A 27,110-nucleotide genomic window follows, 5' to 3' on the forward strand; every position below is an offset into this window, starting at 1 on the left:
GCTTGTGTATTTTTTGCTCATTTATCTGTTATTTCAGATGGCTGCCATGTTATTGTGATTTTTTTTAAACCTAAATAGAAATCTACGTAATTTGATAAGGGTATATAGTTCGATATAAATATAGCCATGTTGAAATCACTTTGGTTGAATCCATTGAGTACAATTGGGAACTTTTTTTAGAAAGGTTAAACAGCTTTCTATCATCCCAATTAGTGAAGAAAGCAATTTGATATTAATTGCAGCAGTCACTTCTGAAGCAAAGATAAATAAAAGGTAAATCAGAACTTGTACAAAACGAATTTGTACATTTGACTTTTAGATCCTTTTAAAAATCTATACACTTCACTCCTAAATATTATTTATGTACACCTTAGATGCTGGATTTGCACACTGCGTTTTTAAAAACGTGATTTATAGTGTTTGAAGACAATCTATTGTAAAAAGAAAGGGCTTGAGACTTTTGGCTCAATTTTTCAGTTGATACAATAAAATCCAAGTTTGACAGTAATTGTATAGAGCAGTGGTACACAAATATTGTGGATATAGGAAAACAAACTAAGATTGCTGCTCGACCTCCCTGAATTTAAAATAAGTATGTGAATTTTGTGCTCAGCAAAAAGAAGAATGTTGGTGAACTGAGTGGTCTATTAACTGAGTGGTCATTTAAGAGGACAGTTGGGAGTCAACCACATTTGTGTGTCTGCAATCATGTGGACCAGACCAGATAGGATGGCAGATTTCCTTCCCGAATAGGTGTTAGTGAGTCAGTTTTTTTTTACAACAATCAGTGATAGTTTCATGGTCACCATTACTAAGACTAGCTTTGCATTCCAGATTTATTAACTGAATTCAAATTCCAGTTACAGTAGTGGAATTTGAGCCCATGTCCCCAAATTATTACCTGGGTCCCTGGATTATTAGTCCAATGACATTACAACTGTGCTCCTATCCCCTCAAAGTACAAGGAGCTCATGGACTTTGTCAATAAGATGGAGACAATTTGATCAACTACCCCTGCTGTGCTCACTTCCACTAGCCCACCTGACCAAAATTCCCTTTATGCCGTTAGTGCCTCACCCCTCTGGCCTGAACTCATCTTTGCCTAGCTTCTCCCCACAGACATTCTAAGGTTGCCTTGGCCATGAGACCCACTTCTTGTTCCCTCAATCCTATTCCCACTAAACTGCTAATCACGCAACTTCCTTTCTGCCTCCCTGATGTTAACTAACATTGTAAACAATCCTCTATTTTCAAATGTTGTTCTCTTTTAAATCTACTATCATCACCTCGCTCCTCAAAAACAAAACACTTAACTCCAGTGTCCATGCAAACTTCCATGCCGTCTGCAACCTCCACCTCCTCTCCAAATTCCTTAAATGTGATAACCCCCAAGTTCGTTCCTATCTTTCCCAGAATTCTATGTTTGAATCCCTCTGATCTGGTATCTGTGCATGCCACAGAACCAAAACAGCTCTTATCAAAATCACAAAAAATCCTGTGCGACTGTGACAAAGCTCTTGACCTGTGCGCAGCCTTTGATATGATTGATCACACCATCCTCCTTCACTGTCTCTCCACTGTCATTCAGCTGGATGAGACTGCTCTCATATGGTTCTGTTCTTATTCTAATTGTAGATAGAGAATTACTTACAATGGTTTCTCTCCCTACCATGCCACTTACAATGGTTTCTCTCTCACACCATTACCATAATGTTCCCCAAGATCAATCCCTGACACCTCCTATTTCTCATCTGGCCCTTGGCAACACCATCTGAAGGTACAGCATTAGAATCATAGAATCCCTACAGCAAAGGAGGAAGCAATTCGGCCCATTGAGTCTGCACCAATCACAATCTCATCCATCCTGTGGCCTCATATATTTAACCTTCTAGTTCCCTGACACTAAAGGGCAATTTTACCATGGCCAGTCAACCTAACCAGCACATCTTTGGGAGGAAACCATAGCACCCAGAGGAAATCCATGCAGACACGAGAATGTGCCAACTCCACACACACTGACCCAAGCCGGGAATCGAACCCAGGTTCCTGGCGTTGTGAGGCAGCAGTGCTAACCACTGTGCCACCCTATTAGTTGATGACATTGGACTTTACCTTACCGCCACCTGACTTCTCTACTGTTGCTAGTTATCAGAACATGGTACAGTTTGAACTGAGAGCTTGAGTGAGTTCAGTAAAGAGGAGGAGGAGGTACTTTTTGTGTCTTTTCTCCCTCCAATATTTATTTTTACATCAGTGCAGGTGAGACAACCTAGTTGGTGAGTAGCTGGTAAGTTACACTTGAAATAAATAGTTTGTAAGTTTAGATATGGCAGGACAGCTCGGTCAAGTGAAACGTGCTGCTTGTGATGCGTGGGCAGTTGTGAATGCATTATGTCCTAGACAAACATATCTGCAAGTGTCACTATAAGAACATAAGAAATAGGAGCAGGAGTAGGCCATCTAGCCCTTCGAGCCTGCCCCGCCATTCAATAAGATCATGGCTGATCTGTTGTGGCTCAGTTCCACTTTCCCGCCCTCTCCCCATAACCCTTAATCCCCTCTCTTATCAAAAACCCATCAACCCGCTTCTTAAAAATATTTAGCGAGGCAGCCTCCACCACTTCAACGGGCAGAGAATTCCAGAGATTCACCACCCTTTGAGTGAAGAAGTTCCTCCTCAACTCCGTTCTAAACCGCCTCCCCTTTATCTTGAGGCTGTGCCCCCTAGTCCTACTGTCTTTTTTGAGCGGGAAGAGTCTCTCCACCTCTATCCTATCCATCCCATTCATCATCTTATACGTCTCAATGAGATCTCCCCTCATTCTTCTAAACTCTAGCGAGTACAAGCCTAGTTTATTCAGCCTCTCCTCATAGCTCAACCCCCTCAACTCCGGTATCAGCCTAGTAAACCTCCTCTGCACTCCCTCCAGGGCCAAAATATCCTTGCGCAGGTGCGGCGCCCAAAACTGCACACAGTACTCCAGCTGAGCTTTAGATTTAGGAACTCTAGTGGTGGCTGGAGTCTCTGATTCGTCTACAAGGTAGAGAACTCTGTAGGCAGTACATTTAGGGAGATGGTCACATTGCAGGTTCGGAGCTTGCAAGTAGAGGGAATGGGTGACTGCCAGACATTTAAGAGAACCAGGCAGTTAGTGCAGGGGTCCCCTGGGTTGATTTTATTCGCTAACTTTTTCTGTTTGGGACCCTGCTGAGTGCAGTGATTTCCTCAGATGAGTGCAGCAAGAGCCAAGTCTGTGGTGCATGGATGACTCAGTTTAAAATTTATTAGTGTCACAAGTAGGCTTGCATTAACACTGCAATGAAATTACTGTGGAAATCCCCTAGTTGCCACACTCCAGTGCCTGTTCAGGTACACTGAGGGGGAATTTGGCATAGCCAATGCACCTAAGCAGCATGTCTTTCAGACTGTGGGATGAAACTGGAGCACTGAGAGGAAACCTTTGCAGACGCTGCAGAGATAGTGATCAAACCAGGAACTAGTGGCAAAATTGGTTATGGTGTAAATCGTGGGATTAGAGCTACATGTAACATGGTAAATACACTAATAAAAGAAAAAGTAAATTTACACATAGACTGGATAACCCTAATTGGCACTAATACTTTGGAGGATGAATTCCTGAAGTGTGCATGAGATAGTTCCTCAACGTACTGCTCCAGGAACCAATCTGGGAATTGGGCTATTTTAGATTTAGGATTATCAAATGAGAAATGGCTAATTAATCTTGTTGCAAAGGAGCATTTGGAAACCATAATAAACCATTAGTGACCATAATATTTTACCTTAAGTTGAAACTGATAGGATCCTAAATCTCAATAAAGGAGGTGTGAGGGACAAGTTCGTTATGGTGGATTGGGAAAATGCATTAAAAGCTTTGATGGTAGACAGGCAATGGTTAATATCTGAAGAAGTATTGCATGGTCTGCAACAAATGTGTATTCCTCTAAGATACAAAAACCTAACAGGAAAGGTGAATCAAGCATGGCTAACAAAATAAGTTAAAAGATGGCATTAGATCAAAATAAGTGGTTTATAATCTTACTGAAAGAGGTGGTAAGCTGAAAGATTGGGAGCAATTTAAAATTCAGCAAAGGATGATCAAGAAAGTGATAAAAGGAAAGGAGAATGTGAATGCAAGCTAGCGAGCTCCATAAAGGTGGACTGTAAAAGTTTAGATATGTGAAAAGGAAAAAATTGGCAAAGGCAAATGTGGGTCCATTACAGATAGAGAAAGGAGAACTTATAACGGTAGAAAACTAAACAGTGCCCTGAATTTTTAAGATGGTGGGGGCTCAGAGTTGGTGGGAAATCTGGCAGGCTGTCTGCAATTTCACACCGAGTATTGATTGGCGGAAGGCGAGACTTCAATTCTCAGTTGGGCAGAAGCCCCACCTTGGCTTGCAGCTCCCCATCTGGTCCAGGCACAATGTTGCAGTGGCCTGAGGAGGAACTGCTTTAATATGCCTGCAACTAAGAGCAGGGAACCGCAGTGAAGTTAAGTAGCAGGGATCCCAGGGAAGAGAAGAGATGCATAGGGAGGTTCTGAGGGTGATGTTTGTAGTCCCAGGGTGGTGGAGGGGAGGCCCAGAGGTCTCTGAGGGGGAAGGTGGTTTCCAGTCAGAAGAGGACTTCTAATGGTCCTCCTTCTGAATACTTCAGAATTTGCTATTGACTCAAAACGAGGTGGGAATGAGAATTGTGAAGGAGGCTTCAAAAGGGATTTGGACAGGCTAACTAAGTGTGTTAGAATCTGACGGTTGAAATATAATATGAATAAGTATGATATCTACTTTGGAAGAAAAGACAATATTTCTTAAATTGGGAAGTACTGATGTTCAAAGGAACTCGGGTAACTTTGTTCCTGAGTCTCTAAATGCTACCATGTAGCAAGGAATTAAGAAGGAAAATGGTATGTTGACATTCATTGCAAGGGGTTTGTGTACAGGAGTAAAGATGTCTTGCTGCAATAACATAGAGCCTTGGTGACACCTCACCTGTAGTATGGCTTCGGGTGCCTTATCTATGGAGGGTGAACTTGTCATAGATGGAGTCTAGCAAGTTCACTCGACTAATCCTTGGCATGTCGCAATTGTTTTTTGAGGAACAATTGACGATATTGGGCCTGTATTCTCTAGAGTTCTGAAGAATGAGAAGTGATCTCATTGAAACTTAAATTTTTCTCAGGCATGACAGGGTAGTTGTGGATAATGTATTTCCCCTGACTCAGTGATGGGCAGCCTGTGGCCCATTTGGGTTCTGTGTGTGGCCCATGAGAATTTGTTGACTGGCCATGTGCAGGGTTGCCACATTCCGCTGATTTCCGTCCACACAGTTTTTTCCTACCGATATGACTGAAGTGATATGTATGTAAAGCAAGGGCAGGTGAGGTGCATATTGATTGCACACAACATTGATGTTACGGAGGAAATTCCAGGATTTTGACCCAACAACTGCAAAGGAATAGCAATGTATTTGCCAGGTCAGGATCGTGAGTGGCTTGGAGGGGAACTTGCAAGTGGCAGTGTTCCCATGTATCTGCTGCCCTTGTCCTTCTAGATGGAAGTGATCATGGGTTTGGAAGGTGCTGTCTAAGGACCTTTGGTGAATTGCTGCGTGGCATCTTGTAGATAGTACACACTGCTACTGAGCGTCAGTGGTGGAGGGAGTGGATATTTGTAAATGTGGTGCCAATCAAGCGGGTTGCTTTGTCCTGGATGGTGTCCAGCTTCTCAAGCTGCACGCAAGGAAGGCAAGCAGAGAGTATTCCATCACACTGCTGACTTGTGCCTTGTGGATGGTAGATAGGTTTTAGGGAGTCAAGAGGTAGTTTACTTGCCCCAGTATTCCTAGCTTCTGAACTGCTCTTGTAGCCACTGTACTTATGTGGTGAGTCCAGTTGAGTTTCTGGTTAATGGTAACTCCAAGGATGTTGACATTAATGCATTTAATCGTATTCATGAGGTCATGGTTAGTGACCAAGCTGACTTTAATTTTGTGGCCCACTGAGATGAAAGACAGCCAATCACTAGCCTAGGTTGCCCACTACTGCTGGCTGGTGAGAAACACAATCTTAATAGGAGGAAGGTCATTTAAGACTGAGATCAGGAGGAATTTCTTCACTCAGCAGCAGTGATTCTTGGAATCCCCTACTGGTTGTGAAAGCGCAAACACTGCGCACACTCAAGACTGAAATTGTTAGATTTCTGGATTTCAATGACATCAAGGAATATGAGGATATTGTGGGGGGGGAGGGGAGTGAGAAATGATGTAGGGATGGATGATCAGCCATGATTTATTTGAATGGGCCAAATGACCTACTACTATCTCCTATCTTCCTGTCAGACAGCTTGTCTGACACCTAGTGCTGGATAAGTAGATATTTCCTACAGTTAAAAATTGGGAGGGCTGAAGCCATTGTTTTTGATCCACATTCCATTCTTTAGCTACTGACGGTGACCCAGTGGTGAGCACAGCTGCCTCATAGCACCAGGAGCCCAGTTTCGATTCTGGTCCTGGGTGACGCTGTGGAGGTTACATGTTCTCCCTGTGTTTGCATGAGTTTTCTCTGGGTGCTCCAGTTTCCTCCCACAGTCCAAAAATATGTAGATTAGGTGGATTGGCCATGGTAAATGCATAGGGTTGGGGTGGGTGGGATGCTTTTTTGGAGAGTTGGTGCAAATTCAATGTGCTACATGTCCTCTTTCTGCACTGTAGGGATTCTATGGATTCTAGGACTTTATATCCCCCTTCTGGCAACAGTCTTGAGATTAAGCTAGTTTGAACCCTTAGTTTCTCATTTTATTCTCAGACAAGCTTCCAGCCTTTCATTTAGTCCTCAGCAGGACTGCTCATTTCCATCTGTAACATTGTCTGATCACCCTTGTCTCAGCTCTTCTGCAGCTGAAACCCTCATTCATATCTTTAGATTTGACTAATACAGTGCTCTGCTAACTGCTCTCCCACATTACTCTCTGTAAACTTGAAGTCATCCAAAAATCTGCTACCCGTATCTTAACTTGCAAGTCCTGTTTCCCTATTGCCGTGTGCTCACTGTCCTATATCGGCTCTCAGTTAAGTAGTTCCTCAGGACCAATCATCTTCAACTACTTCACCAAGGACCTTGGATCATAACATCCAAAGTGGGAATGTTTGCCAATGACTGCACAATGTTCAGCACTGTTCGTGACGACTCATATTGAAGCAGTCCGTGTCCAAATTCAGCAAGACCTGGACAATATCCAGGTTTGGATTGACAAGTGGCAAATAACATCCATGCCACACAAGTGCCAAGCAATGACATCTCCAACAAGAGAAAATCTAACCATTGACCAGAAACTGGAGTAACTATAGAAATTAAAATAGAAAATGCTGCACAAACTCAGCAGATTTGGCAGCACCTACGGAGAGAGAAACAGAATTAACATTCCAAGTCCTTGTGACTTCAGAGTGCCATATAATTAATTTGGCTACAAGTGAGGTCAGAGGCAGGAATCCTGCAGATTATCCAACTCACCACAGTCTCCATCAGCTACAAAGCACAAGTCAGGAGCGTGATGGAATAGTCTCAGCTTGTCTAGATGACTGCAGTGCCAACAAAACTCAGGAAGTTCATCATCCAGGACAAAGCAGCTTGCTTGCTTCTACAAATGTTCATTCCCTCAACCACTGATGAACATTGGCAGCAGTGTGTATGCAAAATGCATAGGGTAATCTAGAACAAGAGGTCACAGGTACAGGTTGAGAGGCAGTAGATTTAAACCTGAGATGGGGAGGAACTACATGCAGAGGGTGGCAAATTTGTGGAGCTCGCTGCCCCATAGCAAGGTATAATCTGAATCATTAAATGGTTTCAAGAAAGAGATAAATATATTTCTGATTTTAAAACGGGTTAAAGGGATATGGGAAACAGGTAGGGAGATGGATTTGGGACCAGGAAGAGATCATCCATGATCTGATTGAATGACGGAGCAGATTTGAAGGGCTGAATTGCCTACTACTTCTCCTAATTCCTATGTTCCTTTGGCAGCACCTTCCAAATGTATGACTGCTCCCAACTCGAAGGACGTGGGCAGCAGATGCCTGGGAATGCCACCACCTGGAAGTTCCCCTCCAAGTCACTCGCGATCCTGACTTGAAACTATATCACCGTCCTTCGCTGTCACTGGGTTAAAACTCTGGAATCCCCTCCCTAACCGCATTGTGGGTGTACCTAAATCGCATGGGCTGCATCGTTTCAAAAAGGCAGCTCACCACCATCTTCTCAAGGGCAACTTGGGATGGGCAATAACGGCTGGCCTAGCCAATGACACCCATATCTCGTAATTTTTTTAAAAAGCAATATCAGGATTTTGAAGTTCTTATTTTAAAATTCTTTGCACTCCCTATTTCTATAATCTCCTCCAGCACCACCACAATCCTAGATGTTTGCATTCGTCTAATTTTGACTTGTGTCCTCCCATTTTACCATCAGTGGCTGTGCCTCCAGTTGCCTCAGCTATGAAATACCCTCCTACTTCTTTATCTTACTTTCCTCCTTTTAAGGCACTCCTCAAAACCTTAGTTTTTGTCTATACCTTTGGTCACCTGAGCTAATATCTCCTTACTTTGCTCAGCTCCATTCTTTGTTTCTTAATGCTCCTGTGAAGAATCTTTCAATGCATTTCATTATGTTAAACGTGCTATATAAATAAAAGTTAACATACTTTATTTTTCTGGCAAAGTCAGAAAACTTTCCAATCATGTAGACGTGATGATCCAAGTTTTAAAAGACTATGTTTGTATTCATTTTTTTCTCTCCTTTTGTACAAGGATGGCAAAATTAATTTGGGAATCTTTGTTCACGTGGGAATGAATGACAGATACTTTGTATCAAATTAGTAATATTCTGGCAAAAACTGAACATCTAAGGATGGATGACATTTGACTATCCCTTGTTGCACATTTGGTGCAGAGTGGCACTGGTCCATAAGCAGGGGCAGTTTTCAGGTCCCAGGCTCACTTTGTCTAACCAGGAAATGGAGGGGGGAGTAGATTTTCTGTGAATCAAATGCTTCCAATTGAGTAACTTGAAATTAAGCCTCAGTATTTGAGTTATTGGGTTTTATAATACATAAGTGTGTTCCTTTAGGTTACATAGCTGGCTCAAGATCAACTATGTGGATAGGAAATGTTATTAACAATTGAATCAACAAAGATCTGCAATACATTATTGCTCAAATTACAGATTTCCATGAACTGCCAAACTAGTGAGTGAAGGTGTAATCAAAGTACAAACTGGTTTAGTATTTGGAAAATAAGTATTCTTTATTAAAAAAGTAAACTACAAATCTATTCATTATTGTCCATTATCATTAAAGAATTGTCAAATTTCTCATTATGCCTTTGTTGTCTTTATACTGGACTTTTCCAACACATTGCCAGCCAGCCTCCCGTCTTCCACCCTTTGTAAACTTGAGATGCTGTACAAAACTCTGCCTGTGTCCTAATTCCACTAACTTCCATTCACCCATCACCCTTTGTTTATCAACATTAACACCAGGTTAAGAAATCCTTCCATTTTAAAATTCTCATCCTCGTTTTCCTCCATAGCCTCACCCCTTGCTTTCTCTGTAACCTCCTCCTGCCCTATAAACCTCTAGTGATATCTATGGTCCTCCAATTCTGACTTGTTGTCCATCTTTGATTTTAATGTTGGCTGTACCTTCAGCTGCCAAGGCCTGAAGCTCTGGAATCTCCCCAAACCTCTCCAACTTTAGAAATTTACCTCTTTCTGCCCCAATACCTCCCTATAAGGCCTGATGCCTGAAAATGCTGCTCTGAAGCACCTGGGGATGTTTTACTACATTAAGCGCACTATATAAATCCAGGTGGTTGTTCACATATAACTATAATTTATATTGACTACCATAAAATGTAGCCTGATTCTGTCTAGTAATGTTTAGTATTGTGCTGTGCTAAAGGAGCTGTGTAAACCCGTCTAAATTGATATCCTTTGTCAGTGTTATGGGAGCTAGAGTAGATCATTCAACCCTTCGAGTTCCTTTCATTGTTCTATTACATCACGGCTGATCTGCTCTCAGCTTCTTCTATCCACCTTTATAAGCTCCATTGCTTTGATACCTAAGCTAACATCTATCAATCTCACTCTTAAAAACTACGGCCAATGAAGAAACGATGCTTTTCACTGTATACTAATAATGCAATAATAGTAATAAATCAAATCAAAAGCCCCCACAGCTTCTTCCAGATGCCCATTATCTTTTGTCTGGAAAATGTACTTCTCACTCCTAAATTGTCTTAACATTAATTTGTATAGTTCTGGTTTGCCATCCCAACTCCCCTTCCTCCTCTTCACCCCCCCCCCCCTTCCATCCCCCTCCCTATCCCCTATCACCTCTCCCCTCCCCTCCCCTCTCCCCCACCACCTCTCCTCTCCCCCACCACCTCTCCTCTCCCCCACCACCTCTCCTCTCCCCCACCACCTCTCCTCTCCTCTCCCCCACCACCTCTCCTCTCCCCTCCCCTCCCCTCTCCCCCACCACATTCCCCCCACCACCTCCCTATCAGGGGAGATAGTTATCCTGCATAAACCTTTATTCAATCTCTTTAACTTTGTCAGACTTTGATCAACCCTGAACGGTCAAAGCTTGTGTGCAATTTGATGCCCCATTTTTTGGTTGTTGGGATTACAGGTAAAAGACATTTTGTTCCAATTCAGTGATTTAAACTGAGGTCTATACCATTGATTGGTAATGGGTGTGGTTTGTTTTAGAATTTTTCTATCCTATTTTAAGATTAGCCCATTAACTCTACAGGGAAAAGTCAACAGAATATTTAAGGCAGCATCTATTCTGTCATGTTTGACAGTTTTCAAAGGCAATCGTGTGTCACTCCCACACTGCAATAAGTTTCAATTTGTAAGACGAGTTGGTGGTAATTCTGGAAGTATCAGGAAAGAGGAATTTGATGGTGACCTTCCTTTGTAGCAAAATTACAGACTCTAGGAGGATCATCACAGATTCATTATCAAAATGCAATGAATGCCAAATTTTACCACCTAGGCCTTTAGAAAGTATGCCCCTCATGCCAATGGTAGCTTTCAAGGGTGTATTGGGATTGTCACTGCTCAGGACAAGAACATTACAGGTCTTTCACTTGTCTCCTCCTCCCACATAAGTAGACAGGAAGAAACTTTTTCCCTTGGTGGATGGATCAATGACCAGGAGGTCACTAAGGTAAGGGTCAGGAGTTTGAGAGGGAATGTGAGGAAAAACCTTTCTCATCCAGAGAATGGTGGAAGTCTGGAACTCACTGCCCGAAAGGTGGTGGAGAAGGGACCCTCATAACATTTAAGAAGTATTTAGATATGCCCTTGCAATGCTGAGGGCATTTTCTGTCTTTATTAAGCTAGTGTGTTAGATAATCCCAAGACCCCTGACAAAGGAATCTAATTCATAATGAAACTAAGTTTACTCCTCATACACTTATGGAGACTAATTTAAGATTATCATGCTGGAGTCACATGATTCCTTTGAACAAAAAAAAGTCTAGCCCTCCAATTTGATGCAGTTTCAGAATTATTACCTGTTCGCGTAAGTATATTTAGATATCCAGAAAGCTTACTAAATAAGGAAATTAGGAAAAATTATAAATATTGAAATATGAAATAAAGATATTCTGGGATATATGGCAGATCTATTAGCATATGGTAACAGAAAGATGGGTTAACATAACCCTTGTCTCTTCCCTGGATCAGATAAAATGTTTGAAATTGGGGATAATTTGTAACTTGGTGATGGATAAATGGCAATTAATAATCCATCACTTGTCTCACCCATAGTCCCACCCTCAAGTTAATAAAAGGAAATATCAGGAATTTGGAACTAAGTGGGAATTGAATGGGTAAGTCTTTCTTTTCTTGTAAGTGTAGTCATAAGTGCAGTAGTCTAATTAAAAGGTCAATAACCATATTAAAACATATAATATTGAGCGAACTTGACAGGATGGATGCTCAGAGCTGATTCCCCTGATTGGAGAGATCAATAGGGTACATTTTTAAATTAAGGGGTCTGCCAATTAACATGGAGATTGAGTTTTTTTTTCTCTTGAAGGTTGTGTGTCTATAGAGATCTCTTCCCCAGGCAAGGGTCATTAAATATTTTTTGAGGCAGAGGTAGATAGATTCTTGATTAACAAGGGAGTCAAAGATTATTGGGGGTAGGCAGAATGTGGCATTGAGGCCAATTAGATCAGCAATGATCTTACTGAAAGATGGAGCAGGCTCAAGGGGCCAAATGGCCTACTCCGTTTCCTCAAATTCATGTATATTTCAAACAATTTCAGTTTTAATTTCAGATTAGCAAAACTTGATATTTTGCATCCAAAGTTGTTTGAGTAAGCTGCAATGAAGTAAGTACAAAATATTTTGCTGTTAAATTGTTAATACAGCATATACAAATTAATGTTTTTATACAGTACAAGTACATTACTGCCTCCAAATCTCTCTCTCAACTTTATAATTGTCCACAGTTATACTTTTGTAAAGTACTTTATATTTACATCTACCCTACGTAACATTAAAAAGTAACACTAAGTTATAAAATGTTTGCACAATATATTAGAAATGTATTCGAAATTAATAAGTATACTAAAAGCTAAACTAATGTCTTAATAGATCTATTTTCACATGGGTGAATCGACAATTCTATTCTTGTTGACCCATTTTTACACTTGAGGACTGCTACCAAAGGTAAAATTTTATTTTTCATCTTGTATATGATCTATGCCAGTTAAAAATTTCATGAATGTTATGAGAACAAACTGATTCCTTTTTGTGAGGAGCTTCTCCCCTTCGTTTGTGGGGTGTCATTGACACTTTCCTTCTGCAGACGTTCTTTGTTCTTTCCTCAACCCTGAAAAACTCACTGACTGATTTGAAGTATTCCAGTAAAGCTTCGTGGCTCCATGAGGATGATCGGCTTGTAAAAAAGCCACAATGTCCACCGTGCTTGGTTAACAAAAGGAAGAAATAGGGGTTTGTTTCAAATAACTCAAAAGGCAGTGTGATCTCTGGGTTGCCTCTGCACGGATCATCCTTGCTGCAGATACACAGAAGGGGAACTGCGACCTCGTCCACATCCCTCAGTGGATCGTTCTTCTCCCAGTAGGAAGCCCAACTCAAATTACTGATCTTTGACTGGCAAAACAGCACTTCCTCCAACTCCCTCAGAGTGCAGCTTCTGAATAATTTCTCTGTGTCTATTATTTCTCCAAGAACAGTGGCATATCTAGAAAGACACAACAATGTAATGATGACATTCATGGAAAAGATTGATACGTTGTCTGATGTTCCAAATTTTTGATAAAAATTTAAGTAAAAAAGGGATTTGGAAAGACATATTAGATAATTGCAAAGCAGCAGTTCACCAAGCCAATGACTGAATGCTAAATTATTTCACTGTACCAGTTGTCATAATGATGTATTAACTTCTAAACCAATATCCTTGTTGCATTGCTTCTCCTCTGCCAAGGTCAGTTTTGACCACCAGGGCTTGGAGCAACATTTAAGCCATGGAGGCAGTATGACGAAGCTGATCTCATGTGGCAGAAGATTGGGTTACAAAAAAGGACTAGAAAAATTCAAGAATAATAGTATTCAAGTATTAAAACTGTAAAAAAAGACAAATCTAGCAACTGCACAATGAGTGAAGATTAAGAAAAATTTCTATTTATGTAGTACATTTAATGAATCATAGCATAGAATCTCCTACAGTGCAGAAGAGATCATTTCAGCCCATTGAGTCTGTTCTAACTTTCTGACAAATCTTACACAGAGACTTTCCCCCTCTATCCCTGTAACCCCATACATTTCCCATAGCTAATCCATCTAACCTATACATCCTGGGACGCTAAGCGGTAATCTAGCATAGCCAATGCACCTAACACGCACATCTTTGAACTGTGGGAAGAAACCCACGCAGCCACAGGGAGAATGTGCAAACTCCACATAGAAAGTCACCCAAGGAATTGAGCTGTGAGGCAGCAGTGCTAACCACAGTACCATCATGCCACCCATGATCACAACATCTCAAAGCACTTTGCAACCAATTAAGTCCTTTTGAAATGTAGTCATTATTAAGTAGAAAACTTAGTAGCTAACTTCTGCGCAGCATATTCCCACAAATGGCAATAACTGACTGAGGGCTAAATATTGAGAAGGATACCAACTTTTGCTCTTCAAAATATTGCCAAGAGCTTTTTAACCTCCAATGAAATAGTAGACAGGTACTCAATTTAACACCCTCGAAAGGCAGTATTTCTGACAGTGCAGCACTCCCTCAGCACTGCACTAGAGTGTAGCCTTGATTATTGTGTTCAAGTTCTAGAGCAGCTCTTGACCCCACAACTTCTGACTGAGTTCTACCAACTGAACCACAGCTGACAACATATACCAGGATATCAACATTCTGGGAGTTACCATTGACTAGGCCCTGAACTGGGCCAGCCAAATAAATACAACACTTACAGCAGGTCAGAGACTGGATATTATGTGGACAGTGACACCTCCTGATTCAAAGCCTGTCCATTATCTATAATGCGCATATCAGGAGTCTGCTGGGATACTGTCCACTTGCCTGGATGAGTGGGTCTCCAACAACACTCAAGAAGCTCATCACCATCCAGGACAAAAGCCCACTAGACTGGCACCCTGACTACCATCTCTAATACTGATACATTAACAGCAGTCTGTACTATCTACAAGATGCATGGTAGTAACTCACCAAGATTCCTTCAACAACACCTTCCAAGCCCATGACCTCTACCACCAGAAAGGACAAGGGTAGCAGATGAATGGGAACACCACCACTTGCAAGTCACACAACATTCTGACTGGGATGATTACCACTGTTCCTTCACTGTCGCTGGGTCAACATCCTGGAACTCCCTTAATTGCCCACGTTGTGGCTGTTTCGACAATTCATGGACTACAATGATACAAGAAGGCAACACTGTGTCTCAAGGACAATTAGGGATAGGCAACAAATGGTGGCCTAACATGAACATCCCATGAATGAATATAAAAAAGGTACATATAAAAAAGAATAAGAGTAACACTAGTGAATTTCTTCAGGTGAATAATGGTCAACATTTGGCCAACTATCAGGCTTAGATTGTGGAAGTGCCTTCAATATTTGGAAAGGTACAAGTGGAGAGGTCGAAATGCATCTAGTCCCTTTTGACCATTGAGTCTTTAAGTGGATCTTATTGCTTCTGCCTTCAGACAGAAATAAGACTCTCGTTTAAGTTCTAGCAAGAGAAATTGTGTTACAATTTGAATTTTTCTAGCATCCTGTCACATAGTAACTCAAGATGTTTCACATTTAATGAATTATCTTTGAAATACAGCAGCTGCAACCACTTTATGCCGACAATATCCAAAGTTGTCATATCAATAACCAGGTGCTATTTTTTTGATTGTATTTTTGAAGGGGAAGCATAGCTATGACCTGGAAGCATTCACCAGTCTTTGGTTAGTGCAAGGAATCTTTAATCCGCAGAGATGGGAGTTAATGGTTCATCTTGTGAATTTTCTCAATGCTTGTATTGGCATTGGGAAGATTCCCAAATTTCTTTCGGAATGATCTACCAAACAAAAACTATATTTAGACATGAGTTCACATTCTGTAACATTCAACATAGGGCGACATGGTAGCACTGCTGCCTCACAGCGCCAGAGACCCGGGTTCAATTCCTGGCTTGAGTCGCTGTGTGTATGGAGTTTGCACATTCTCCCCATGTCTGCGTGGGTTTCCTCCGGTTGCTCCGGTTTCCTTTCACAGTCCAAAGATGTGTGACTTAGGCGGATTGGCCATGCTAAATTGACCCTCATGTCGGAGGCACTAGCTAGGGTAAATGCATGGGGTTATGGGGATAGGGCTGGATGGGATTGTGGTTGGTGCAAACCTGATGGGCCGAATGGCCTCCTCCTGCACTGTAGGGTTCTATGAACTGTTTTAGTAACTATATATCCCTCAGCTGAAAGGAAGCTTCTCTGCAGGATAGGTTTATTGCAAATTATGTCCGACTGAACATATATTTGACTTGATATAGAACTATTTCAGACACTGAAAGCGGTGACTGAAGTGTAGAAGATTTAAGGCAATTTTATATGTCTGTATGCCAGGACTGGTCATATCTGAGATAGCCTTACACTAGTTTTTTTTCAGTGAGCCACAGTGAAGATCTTTGATGTAATTCTGGTAAACACAACTGGAATTAGAGTATTTCATAGTCAACATGGAATTGAATCATTTGCAATGTCCCCAAATCCATCTGAGTTCCAACATTTACTAGTATCCCATCTTTAAAGAAAAACATTCTGTGATTTAAGTCATTGATATTGATCGTAATTAGCTGGGGCCAAGCACTGATACTTGAAGCATTCCAATAGTTAAGCACTGCATCTCAAAAATGGGTTATTCTTGCTTTGTTTTTGTCTCTTAACCAATGGCCAATCAATTCTAATATATTACCTCCAAACTCATGAGCCCTAATCTTTCAGAACAATCTCCTGTGTGGCAGCTCTCTCCACCTTTCTCAATTTCTTGATCAGCCTTTGATTGCTTCTCAAATTCTTCCAGTCCTTACAATGTTCTCAAAATGAGTACCAATTCTATGTCTAGCCTTTAGTTGGCCATTGCTGCACCACCGTTACTGGTCGAGTTTTTAACTCCAGAAGGAATGCTTATTCATTGAGAATTATGTCTTGAAGTACTCGCCATAATGTTTGTACCATTATATTTTAATCTAATTTCCCAATCTCAGACTTTAATAATTGTTTAAATTCAAGACCCTAATTTCAGACTCAAACACATTTGTATCAAACTTAATATAAAAATTGTTACATTATGATCACTCTTCCCCAGAGAATACTTTATGGTAAGATTAGTAATCTCTCCCCAGAGCCCAAATCGACAATTTGAACTATGTTTGGTATTTTTTTTAAAGTGTATGTTTATTTGCAAACAATCCAGTCTTTCTCTTTTCTCCCCAGAGCCCAAATTAATCATTTGAAATATATTTAGTTTTCTTATAATAAAGTATATACATGTAACCCAGTCTCTCTTCTCTCCCCATAACCCAGACCGACAATTTGAACTATATTTGTTTTTTAAAGTATATGTTTGCAAACAATCCTGTTTCTTTTCCCTCCCCATCACCCAGCATGACAATTTGAACGATATTTAATATGTTTTTAATACAGTTTATATACTCCAGTCTTTCCCCTGTTTGCGTTACCTGCTGAGACTGATTTTTTGGTACAGCAGCATGATCCAGCGGTAGAAGGGAAAGGGTCCCGACTCCAGCCACTCCTGCAGCCGGAGGATGGGTGAGATGCAAGCGGCCGCGGTGATGTAGCTGGAGGAGCCGCACTCGCCCAGGTAGGAGAGCAGGAGCCCGGAGCCGCTGCTCTCACTGGCGGCGAAGAGCGGGGCCAGCGGGTGCTTGTGGCGGATGTAGCCCACCGCTTCCCGCAGGTCGGAGGGGTCCCCGCAGGGCAGCAGGCGGCGGCTGGTGAGCGGGACGCCGTTGTGGAGGCGCCGCTGGAAGAGGACGGGCCGGTAGCCGCGGCGGAGGGCGAGCTGGCAGAGGGCGGACGAGTGGCCGCTGAGCCAGCCCCAGGCGCCGGGCACCAGCAGCAGGACGGGCGCCCCGGCTCCCCCTGGCGGCTCTCCCAGCGCCCAGTCCAGCGCCACCAGCCCGCGGTCCGCTGTCTGCAGGTACTCCCGGCAGAAGCGCAGCTCCCCCGCCGGCCACAAGCCGCTGTACAGGGTGTGCAGGCGGGACCACCGCCTCCAAAGCAACCGCGGCTCCCGCCTGAAGCTGCTGCAGCTCCGCACCAGGTGGCTGGCCAGCGCTGAAGCTTTGCAGACCAGCTGCGGGGCGCTCTCCTCCTCTTCCTCCTGTCCGGAGAGAGCCAAGCACAGCTTCAGCAACAAGCACACACAGCTGAGCAGCAAGCAACACACTGCAATGCCCCACACTGGCATCTCCACACTCACTGCAGCGCTGCTCACATCCACTCTTCAGCTGGCCACAACTCAAAAACCTGAGGATACTTATTCTCAACTCTTCACTCGGGCAGCCTTCTCAATGCAGGGGTGAGCATTGCATCTCTTCCAGTAAGTTCAGTTACTTTCTCTCTCTGTCTCTGCAGAAGTTAACCAAGATATCTCCCAAACGTTAGCTCTGTCCTCCCTCCACAGAAACCGCCACTCAATCTTTGCAGAACTTAATCAAGATATCGCCAAATGTTAGCTCTGTCCTCTCTCCATAGAAACCGCCACTCTCTTTGCAGAACTTAATCAGGATATCGCCAAATGTTAGCTCTGTCCCCTCTCCACACATACTGCCATGCTCTCTGTCTTTCTCTCTGCAGAACTCAATCAAAATATCTTGAAACATTAACTTTTCCTCCACTCCACAGACACTGCCTTTCTCTCTTCTCTCTGCAGAGGTTAATCAAAAATATGTCCAAACTATAGCTCTATCTTTCCGCCACAGATACTGCCTGACCCACTGAGGTTCTTCAGCATTTTCTGTTTTTATCTCGAGATCGAGTTTAAACATCCCACCCGCCCCGGCCTGTGTCCCTGTGTGGTTTTGTGAGCTGCTCCAGTGGGGGTGAATCACCTTCAGGGCACTTACTTGTTCTTCGATCGGTGGAGATTAACTGCTGAAGATTTATTTCCCAACAATGTCACCTTTCGCTTTCAGTATCAGTGTCCCTATACACGAGCAAGGTTTCAACAAGCCTTGGCAAGGTCTGAGGAACTGTCGTTTAGATAGTGCCTCATCAAACTCTCACAATATCCCCAGTGGCTTCACATTGAATTTACTCTGGAAGTGCTGTCAAAAGTTTAGGACCCTGGAGGTGACCGTCAGTGTACACTGCAATAAGATGAATGTGTAATTAATCTGTTTATGGCGATCTTGGATTTGAATCATAGAATGGTTCCAGCACAGGGGCGGCCATCCGGCCCATCGAATCTGTCCTGTGCCAGTTCCCTGCAAGAGAAAAATAGCTAGTCCCACTTCTTCAAACCTTTTTGGAGTCTTGCTTAATGCCCCCTTCATCCTCCACTTGCCAATTCCACTGTGAAAGTCAAGATAGAATCTACCTCCATGACACTGTCAGGATCCCATTCCAGGCTGTAACTCCTCACTGTGTTTTTAAAAACAAGTCAGCTTTGGTGTTTCTGTCAGTGGTCTTGAATTGGAGTTGCCTGGTCCTGAACACTTCTACCAATAGGAACACTTCCTTTCCATTCACCCTGTCTAGACTTCCTGATTCTGAACACCCTGACCACATCTCTCCTCAACCTTCGTTTCTCCAAGGACAAGGACCACAATTTCTCCAATCAATCCATAGAACTGAAGCTCCTCATCTGTGAAAGAATTCTCATCAATCTTTCCTGCACCATTTCTAAAACCTCAATGTCCTTCCCAAAGTGTGGTGCTCACATTGGACGCAATTGAAATCAATGATTTATAAAGATTCTTTATAACATCCGTGCTTTTGTACTTTATGCCTCTTTTTTATAAAACCCAGAATCCTGTTTGCCTTTTTAATCATTCCCTCTACCTGCTGTGCAACCTTCACAGATTTGTGCACATATATACCCTCTATTCCCCCTTTAGAATTGCCCCATATAGGTCGCATTGTCTCTCCATATGTTCTTCTTGTCAAATTGTTTCACGTCCACATGGCATTAAATTTCATCTTCCATGTGCCTGACATGCCCTTTTGAAGTCAATCACTGTCCACCTCACAGTTCACTTTATACTTCCAAGAGTCCTGAGTCTGAGAAGTGCATATTGATCACGAGACCCCCTTGCCTGTCTTGTGGTACCATGAGACTTTATGGTCCCTTGGATCCATAGGAACAAAATGAGTTTAAAAATTGGCAAGTCATGTTGCAGCTTTATAAAACCTTAGTTATGCTGCACTTGGAATATAGTATTCGATTCTGGTCACCACAGTACCAGAAGGATGTGGAGCTTTGGAGAGGGTACAGAAAAGATTTACCAGGATGTTGCCTGGTATGGAGGGCATTAGCTATGAGGAGAGGTTGGAGAAATTTGGTTTGTTCTCACTGGAAGGACAGAGTTGAGATTGATAGAAGTCTACAAAATTATGAGGGGCATGGACAGAGTGGATAGTTCAATGCTTTTTCCCAGGGTGGAAGAGTCAATTACTAGGGGGTGTAGATTTAAGATACGAGGGGCAAGGTTTAAAGGAGATGTATGAGGCAAATTTTTTTACACAGAGAGTGGTGGGTGCCTGGAACTTGCTGCCGGGCGAAGGTAGTGGAAGTAGATACGATAATGAGTTTTAAGGGACTTCTGGACCTGTACATGAATAGGACAGGAATAGAGGAATATGGTCCCCAGAAAGGTAGGGGGTTTTAGTTCAGTCGGGCAGCATGGTTGGTGCAGGCTTGGAGAGCCGAAGAGCCTGTAACTGTGCTGTAATTTTCTTTGTTCTTTGACCCAGAGGCTAGAACTATGCTGGACTTGGCACAAGCCCAAGCCTATGTTTGATATGAAATTAGGTCTGCCATTTTGTAATTGCGAAATGGCACATAGAATACTTCCTTCAGGCAGCGCATCCTATGTGTGGGTGGAGTGGCCAACATCCATATTGTGACACATGAGTTATCACAATTCTGTGGACAGTGCAGGTGGACCAGAGGATTTTTTCACAACAGTTATTATTTGTAAATGTTTAAACATATGTCCCAATGCTGATATTTTAAATTATCCAGTCCAATTAGTGTACCTAGTCTTCCAGATATGAAAAGGATGATTATCACAGGAAATATATTCAATATACAAAGGTATCTCCAGCTTTTCAGTTAAGGTTTGGAGGGTGATGCATGTTGATAAAAGTCATGATTTTACATATATATATGTAGTCTACATTGTTCTAATCCAGAATGCACTACCAGCCAGGCTGCTGGAAGCAGATTCAGTCATAATTTCAAAAGGGAATTGGATGTATTTGAAAACTACAGATCAGGGTTGCAGAGAAGGAGCAAAGGAGTGGAACTAATTGAATAGTTTCTTTTCAAGCAACCAACACAAACGTAATGGACCAAATTACCTCCCCCGACCTGCGCTATAATTCTATAGATATTTATTCCAAAGGCTTTCAATTTACAGTTCCTATATGTGGTTTAGGGAAAGGAGTGAATCTGGGCATGATGCAAATCCGTCTGATTTCTGCATTGTTCTGTGTTGCTGACTTACTAATTAGTTCTGTTATATGCAACGTTTTTTTACAACTTATGAAGTCACCGAGGATCTGTTAATACTTGCGTGAATGGGTTCATGTTTGAAGGAATCCCCAACAGTAAATTGATCATAGTCTGAGATCTATACTTGGAGAATCAATTCTGGCCAGGTATTCCATTGCTAAGTGCCACACTCCAAAATGAAACTTCAGGGCCTGTATGTATAAGTGCAAGTCTGGACACCTACTTGTGGGTGGCACAGTGGTTAGCACTGCTGCTCACAGCACCAGGGGTCTGGGTCAGATTCCTAGCTTCGGTCAATGTCTGTGTGAAGTTTGCACATACTCCCCGTGCCTGTGTGGGTTTCCTTCGGATGCTCTGGTTTCTTCCCAGAGTCCAAAGATGTGCTGGTTAGGTGCATTGGCCATGTTAAATTCTCGTCAGTGTATCCGAATAGGCGCTGGAGTGTGGCAACTAGGGGATGTTCACAGTAACTTCATTGCAGTGTTAATGTAAGCCTACTTGTGACTAATAAATAAGCATTTAAACTTTAAAAACTTTACCAGCTTGGTTAATTGAAAATCTTTTGCTTGGGGAAGCTACTAACTGCTTGGACTTTTGATCAACTCAATGTAAGTTTTTAAGTAGGACCTTTGAGCAAAGTTCAAACCAACCTTGACACTCACTGAAGTTACACTTGATGTATATTCTCGCCTCTTATGGCTCCATGTTACATTGACAGAGAAGAGTGTCAAAGGAGAATTTAAGAAACATCATACTTGAATTTGAATTTTGTCCTCAATCTTGCAGTGGATCTGTGAATTACTAGCTCAGTAACAATACCACCACGCCACCAGCGCGCCCACCATAGAAGGATAGAAAGGTTGGATAAAACGAGGGAAAAAAGGACAGGTACAAGTAAGAAAAAAAATTTCTTAAAATCTCAAAAAAAATCACAATTCAAATGTATAATTTGTTGCCTTTCTGTGTCAATATGTTTGAGTGGCATTGCGAGAATGTCATTCTTATAATTGAAAAGGTACAGACACTCACAGGGGATAATATAGATGGCATAGTGGTTAGCACTGCTGCCTCAAAGGGCCAGGGACCTGGGTTTGATTCCAGGCTTGGATCACTGTCTGTGCGGAGTCTGAACATTCTCCCCATGTCTGTGTGGGTTTCCTCTGGGTGCTCTGATTATGTCCCACAGTCCGAAAGACACGTTGGTGAGATGCATTGGCCATGTTAAATTGTACCTTAAGTGTACCTGAACAAGCACTGGAATGTGGCAACTCAGGGATTTTCACACTATTTTCATGGTTGTCACTTGTTAGCCAGCATTTAATGCCCATCCTAGTTACCTTGGAAGGCAGTTGAGTCACACACTTTGCTGGAGTCACACATAGGCTAGGCCAGGTAAAGACAACAGATTTCTTTCCCTAAAAGGGACAATAGTGAACCAGATGGGTTTTTCTGACAATTGTTTCACAGTCATTAGTAGATCCTTAATTCCAGGCATTTTTGTTTTCCTCATTGAATTTGAATTCCACTACCTGCCATGGTGGGATTCGAATCTGGGCTCCAGGACATTAGCTAAGTTTCTGGATTGCTAGACTAGCGATAATACCACTAGACTGTCACCTCTGTTAGACAAGAAAGCAACTTCGGAGGCTCCTGACAATTTAACCTGAAAATTAATGAACCTTGCACTAAGGGGTAAGGATTAGAAAACAAAATAATTTATCCATTCAGATTGAACAAAAGTCCATAATTGGTTCACCAATACTGAATATGCACACAGTAACACAAAGAAGGGGGGCTGCGTAATACTTGGGAATAAAAGCTTCAACATTTTTGGCAAAACCTTAGTATAAAAGCAATGGAAATTTTCATGCAGGGTTTGTTTTCTGTTGTTTGTGAACTTCAAAAGCATGACAGAAACTTGAAAGGTTCCCATGTCACTAAGTCTAGTTCCTCCGTGTTAGTTAGATCTGAGATTGGTGCTCTATAGCGTGTGCCACCTCATATTTTAAAAGTTTACTAAAGGTTGTTTCATTCAAAGGTCCTGTCACTTAACAAGCTGTGTCAGGGTACATTTTGAAAGGGGTGTTTTATTCCTGTTGGATTTTCTATCTTTATGCTTTGAAGATGCTTTGTATATCTCTGTGCCTATTTTGTTTTACAATAATCCAATTTTTCTTTCTCATTCAGGCTGTTTGTAACCCATTAGGCTTTCTTAATGGGAGGCCAAAGTAATTCAGGCTTGCAGATATACCTCCACTCACAGTCTGGGTTTAGCTCTGAAACAGACCATCAAAGAGGACAACGGAATCAGAGAGATTCAAATGTTGGCACCCTGTGTTTTCCGGACAGGACTAAGTTTTATAGAAACATAGAAAATAGGAGCAGGAGGTGGCCATTTGGACCTTCGAACCTGCTCCATCAATCATTATGATCATGGCTGATAATTCTACTCAATAGCCCAATCCCACCTTCTCCTCCCCCTCCCCCCCATATCCTTTGATCCCCTTTGCCTCAAGTGCCATATCTGACTGCTTCTTGAAAATGTACAGTGTTTTGGTATCAACCACCTTCTGTTGTAGAAAATTCTACAGGCTGACCACTCTCTGGGTGAAGAAATTTCTCCTCATCTCGGTCCTGTCTCCTCAGTCTGTAACCCCTGGCTCTGGATACCCCCACCATCAAGAACATCCTTCTTGCATCTACCCTGTCTACTCCTGTTAAAATTTGATAGATTTCGATGAGGTCCCTCCTCATTCTTCTGAATTCCAGAGGATACAATCCTAACCAACTCAATCTGTCCTCAAATGTCAGTCCTGTCATCCCAGGAACCAGCTGTTTTGCACTCCTTCTACAACTAGAACATTTTTCCTCAAATAAGGAATTGCACACAATACACCGGGTGTGGCCTCACCAAGGCCCTGTATAATGGCAGCAAGACATTCCTGCTCCTGTGCTCGAACCCTTTTGCTATGAAGGCCACCATATCATTCAAGTTTATAGCCTTCAGTTTGGAAGTGAAACGCCAGCTTTCTGGCTTGTTTTAAATGTAATCTGTTATTTACTTTCTTTTTGATTCACATTTTAATGTGTGGAATTTCCAAAATACTGGACCCAAGTTGATAATATGGACCCGAGATTCAAAGCCAAGATATCATACATGGTCAGCTACTGTTCCCTTGAACCACCTTGATAAAAGCCTTGAGTTAAATGATGCAAAGTCTTTGTTTACCCAAGAAGAAAGATCGAGCAAGGGGGTCAAACTTCATCACTTTGTTTCAGTTGATAACAGATCAGCATGAAAAAGGTTTGAATAAACTTCCCTACTCTTCTCTTCCAGCTAATAACTGTGCCCTAAGGCCTCACATGGGAGTGAATTGGGTTAAAGGGGTTGATTCATTTACACAACTCTAAATTCAGTTGAAGCATTATACAAATTGAAGTTAAAATTTGGGTTCACACATACCTGATCCCAAGCCTCAAACTGCTCTGATGACCTTGGCAGGCATGTTTTAGTCTAAGTTTAACACTTCTTGGCAATGTGCTAATCAGACCTTGACTGCAATAAATCTGTGTAAATGCTAGTTATTCTTTTATAATTATCCTTCCAAAGATCAAACAAAGTTTGATGGTAATGAGTAATAATATCTTGGTAATGAGACAAGAATATTTTATGCTAAGGTGTCCTGCAGATGTGCTGCTCAATTCCTGTCACACTAATGCCTTCTTTTAGTAAGTTAAATGACTGCCGATTTCAAGAACAGTCAGTTTTCTGATGAAGATTATGTGAAAGCTTCAACATTCAAGGACATGTGAGACAAGTCTGCCTGAATGCTGGCAAAATAGTAGCAATCAGTCTTTAAGATTGCAGCCAGTTTGTGACCATGACAGAGAAACTTGCTTTTATACAGAGAACATTGAGTTGTGAAAAGATTGAGGCTGGCAGCTGAGTAGTGCACTGGTCTTTCAGTGCATTGGAAAAGGGGATGGTGAAATCTGTGTTCTCTCTCTAGGTTGTATTGTTTATTGCCCTTATTTTACTAAAACTGAGAGATCAAGTTAAAAATCCATGGGGAGAATTCTCCCTGGGAATCATAGTGAGCGGGGAGTGGATCACACAAAGGTCCATTGACTTGGGTGGGATTCTCTGGTTTTGGGGCAAGCGCAGCCAGAGAATCCCACTCCAGGTCTGTGATTGGGAGGAGTTTGTTTTTGAAAGGTTATTCATGTCACAAATCAGCTTACATTAATACTGCAATGAAATTACTGTAAAAATCCCCTAGTCGCCACACTCCAGTGCCTGCTCAGGTACATTGAGGGAGAATTTAGCATGGTCAGCACATCTTTCAGACCATGGGAAGAAACCGGAGCACTTGGAAGAAACCCATGCAGACATGGGGAGAATGTGTAAACTCTGCACAGATAGTGACTCAAGGCCGGAATTGAACCTGAGTCCCTTAAGCTGTGATGCAGCAATGCTAACCACTGTGCCGCCAACTTATTCCAATCACTTGCAGCAAGTCAAGAATGTCCAGAATGAGCTTGGCAGCCAAACTATAAGGAGAGACGATTAGAATAGGAGTCAATCTGCACTATTCTCATTGCATTCACCCAACAGGCTAACGTTTACAAAGACCTCAGAATAGATTAGGTGGCAGATTTACCTGTGACATTACATATCTAACTGAGATAAAATATATACATTCCAAAGTATTCACCTTCTCATTCTCACTTTGTTTCATAATTAATCATTTTTTCGTTTTATTTTGTACCAGTGATGATTGCTAAGGTCAACTTTTGTAAATATAATAGAAAATATTGTGCATTTTGTTGGCTGGGGAAGGTATTCAGTGAGAGTTCAATCATTCCTTATGTCTGTGTTGCAGTTTTTCCTTCATTGCGAATCAGGCCAACAACATTGGTTTTGGGGAGGACAACAATCAACCAAAGTGTATATTCATACGTGTTTTTTGTAACACTATATTAGATAGAAATTAGAAGCAGGAGTAGGCCATTCGGCCCTTTGAGCCTGCTCCACCATTCATTTTGATCGTAGCTGATCATCAAATTCAATATCCTGATCCCACCTTCCCCCCACATATCCCTTGATCCCTTTAGCCCCTCGAGCTATATTTAATTTTTTCTTGAAATCAGACAACATTCTGGCCTCAACTACTTTCTATGGTAGTGAATTCCACACATTCAGCACTCTCTGAGTGAAGAAATTTCTCCTCACCTCAGTTCTAAATGGTTCACCCCTTATCCTCAAACTATGACCCCTAGTTCTAGACATTGTTTCTGAATCTACCCTGTGTAACCATGTTAGAATTTTATAAGTTTTTATACTTCTAAATATTAATTCAGAAAATTCAATCAAAAATCAAAACAAGTATATTTTTGACATTATTTCAAGATGGTTTTATAACTGCAACTATGACTGCTACAATTTCTACTCATCTGTATAACTAATCTGTATCTATAGTAAGAGGTCTCACAACACCAGGTTAAAGTCCAACAGGTTTATGTGGTAGCACAAGCTACTACATAAACCTGTTGGACTTTAACCTGTTGTTGTGAGACTTCTCACTGTGCTTACCCCAGTCCAATGCCGGCATCTCCACATCATAATCTATATCCACCTACCAACAACTCTTTTGTGGCTTGCATTTTAATTTTGTTTAAATTGGAATGATGATTGGCTTACAAAATTGTAAATCTTATCTTTTTGTCTGTTCTATCAGGTGGCTCTTAACACAAAAGTCTGTGCTTGACTG

The 27,110-nt window shown here is 41.9% G+C and overlaps 2 protein-coding genes across 2 annotated transcripts in view; one reads left to right on the forward strand and one right to left on the reverse strand.

Annotated features, from left to right (window-relative positions):
* Positions 1-12,341: 12,341 nt before the first annotated feature.
* Positions 12,342-18,072, reverse strand: LOC145357553 (protein ABHD15-like). The gene is made up of 2 exons (XM_080211027.1): positions 17,318-18,072; positions 12,342-13,305 (listed from the first exon to the last, which is right to left on the reverse strand). The coding sequence occupies exons 1-2, from the start codon at positions 18,067-18,069 to the stop codon at positions 12,783-12,785; spliced, it is 1,275 nt and encodes a 424-aa protein (XP_080067153.1). The 5' UTR covers positions 18,070-18,072; the 3' UTR covers positions 12,342-12,782.
* Positions 18,072-27,110, forward strand: part of tp53i13 (tumor protein p53 inducible protein 13) — a 76,417-nt gene continuing 67,378 nt past the window's right edge. The window contains exon 1 of the mRNA XM_080211026.1: positions 18,072-18,201. The gene's annotated coding sequence lies outside the window, so the exon portion shown is untranslated. The remainder of the gene's footprint in view (positions 18,202-27,110) is intronic.

The sequence above is a fragment of the Carcharhinus amblyrhynchos genome, chromosome 23, assembly GCF_965287045.1.
Source record: "Carcharhinus amblyrhynchos chromosome 23, sCarAmb.v2.hapA, whole genome shotgun sequence".
NCBI classification, from domain to species: Eukaryota; Metazoa; Chordata; class Chondrichthyes; order Carcharhiniformes; family Carcharhinidae; genus Carcharhinus; species Carcharhinus amblyrhynchos.

Excerpts from the sequence above, each read along its gene's own strand:
- LOC145357553 (XM_080211027.1), bottom strand. The coding sequence starts at position 18,069 with ATGCCAGTGTGGGGCATTGCAGTGTGTTGCTTGCTGCTCAGCTGTGTG. Across the intron at positions 13,306-17,317 it reads CAAAAAATCAGTCTCAGCAG|ATATGCCACTGTTCTTGGAG; the intron begins GTAACGCAAACA and ends GTGTCTTTCTAG.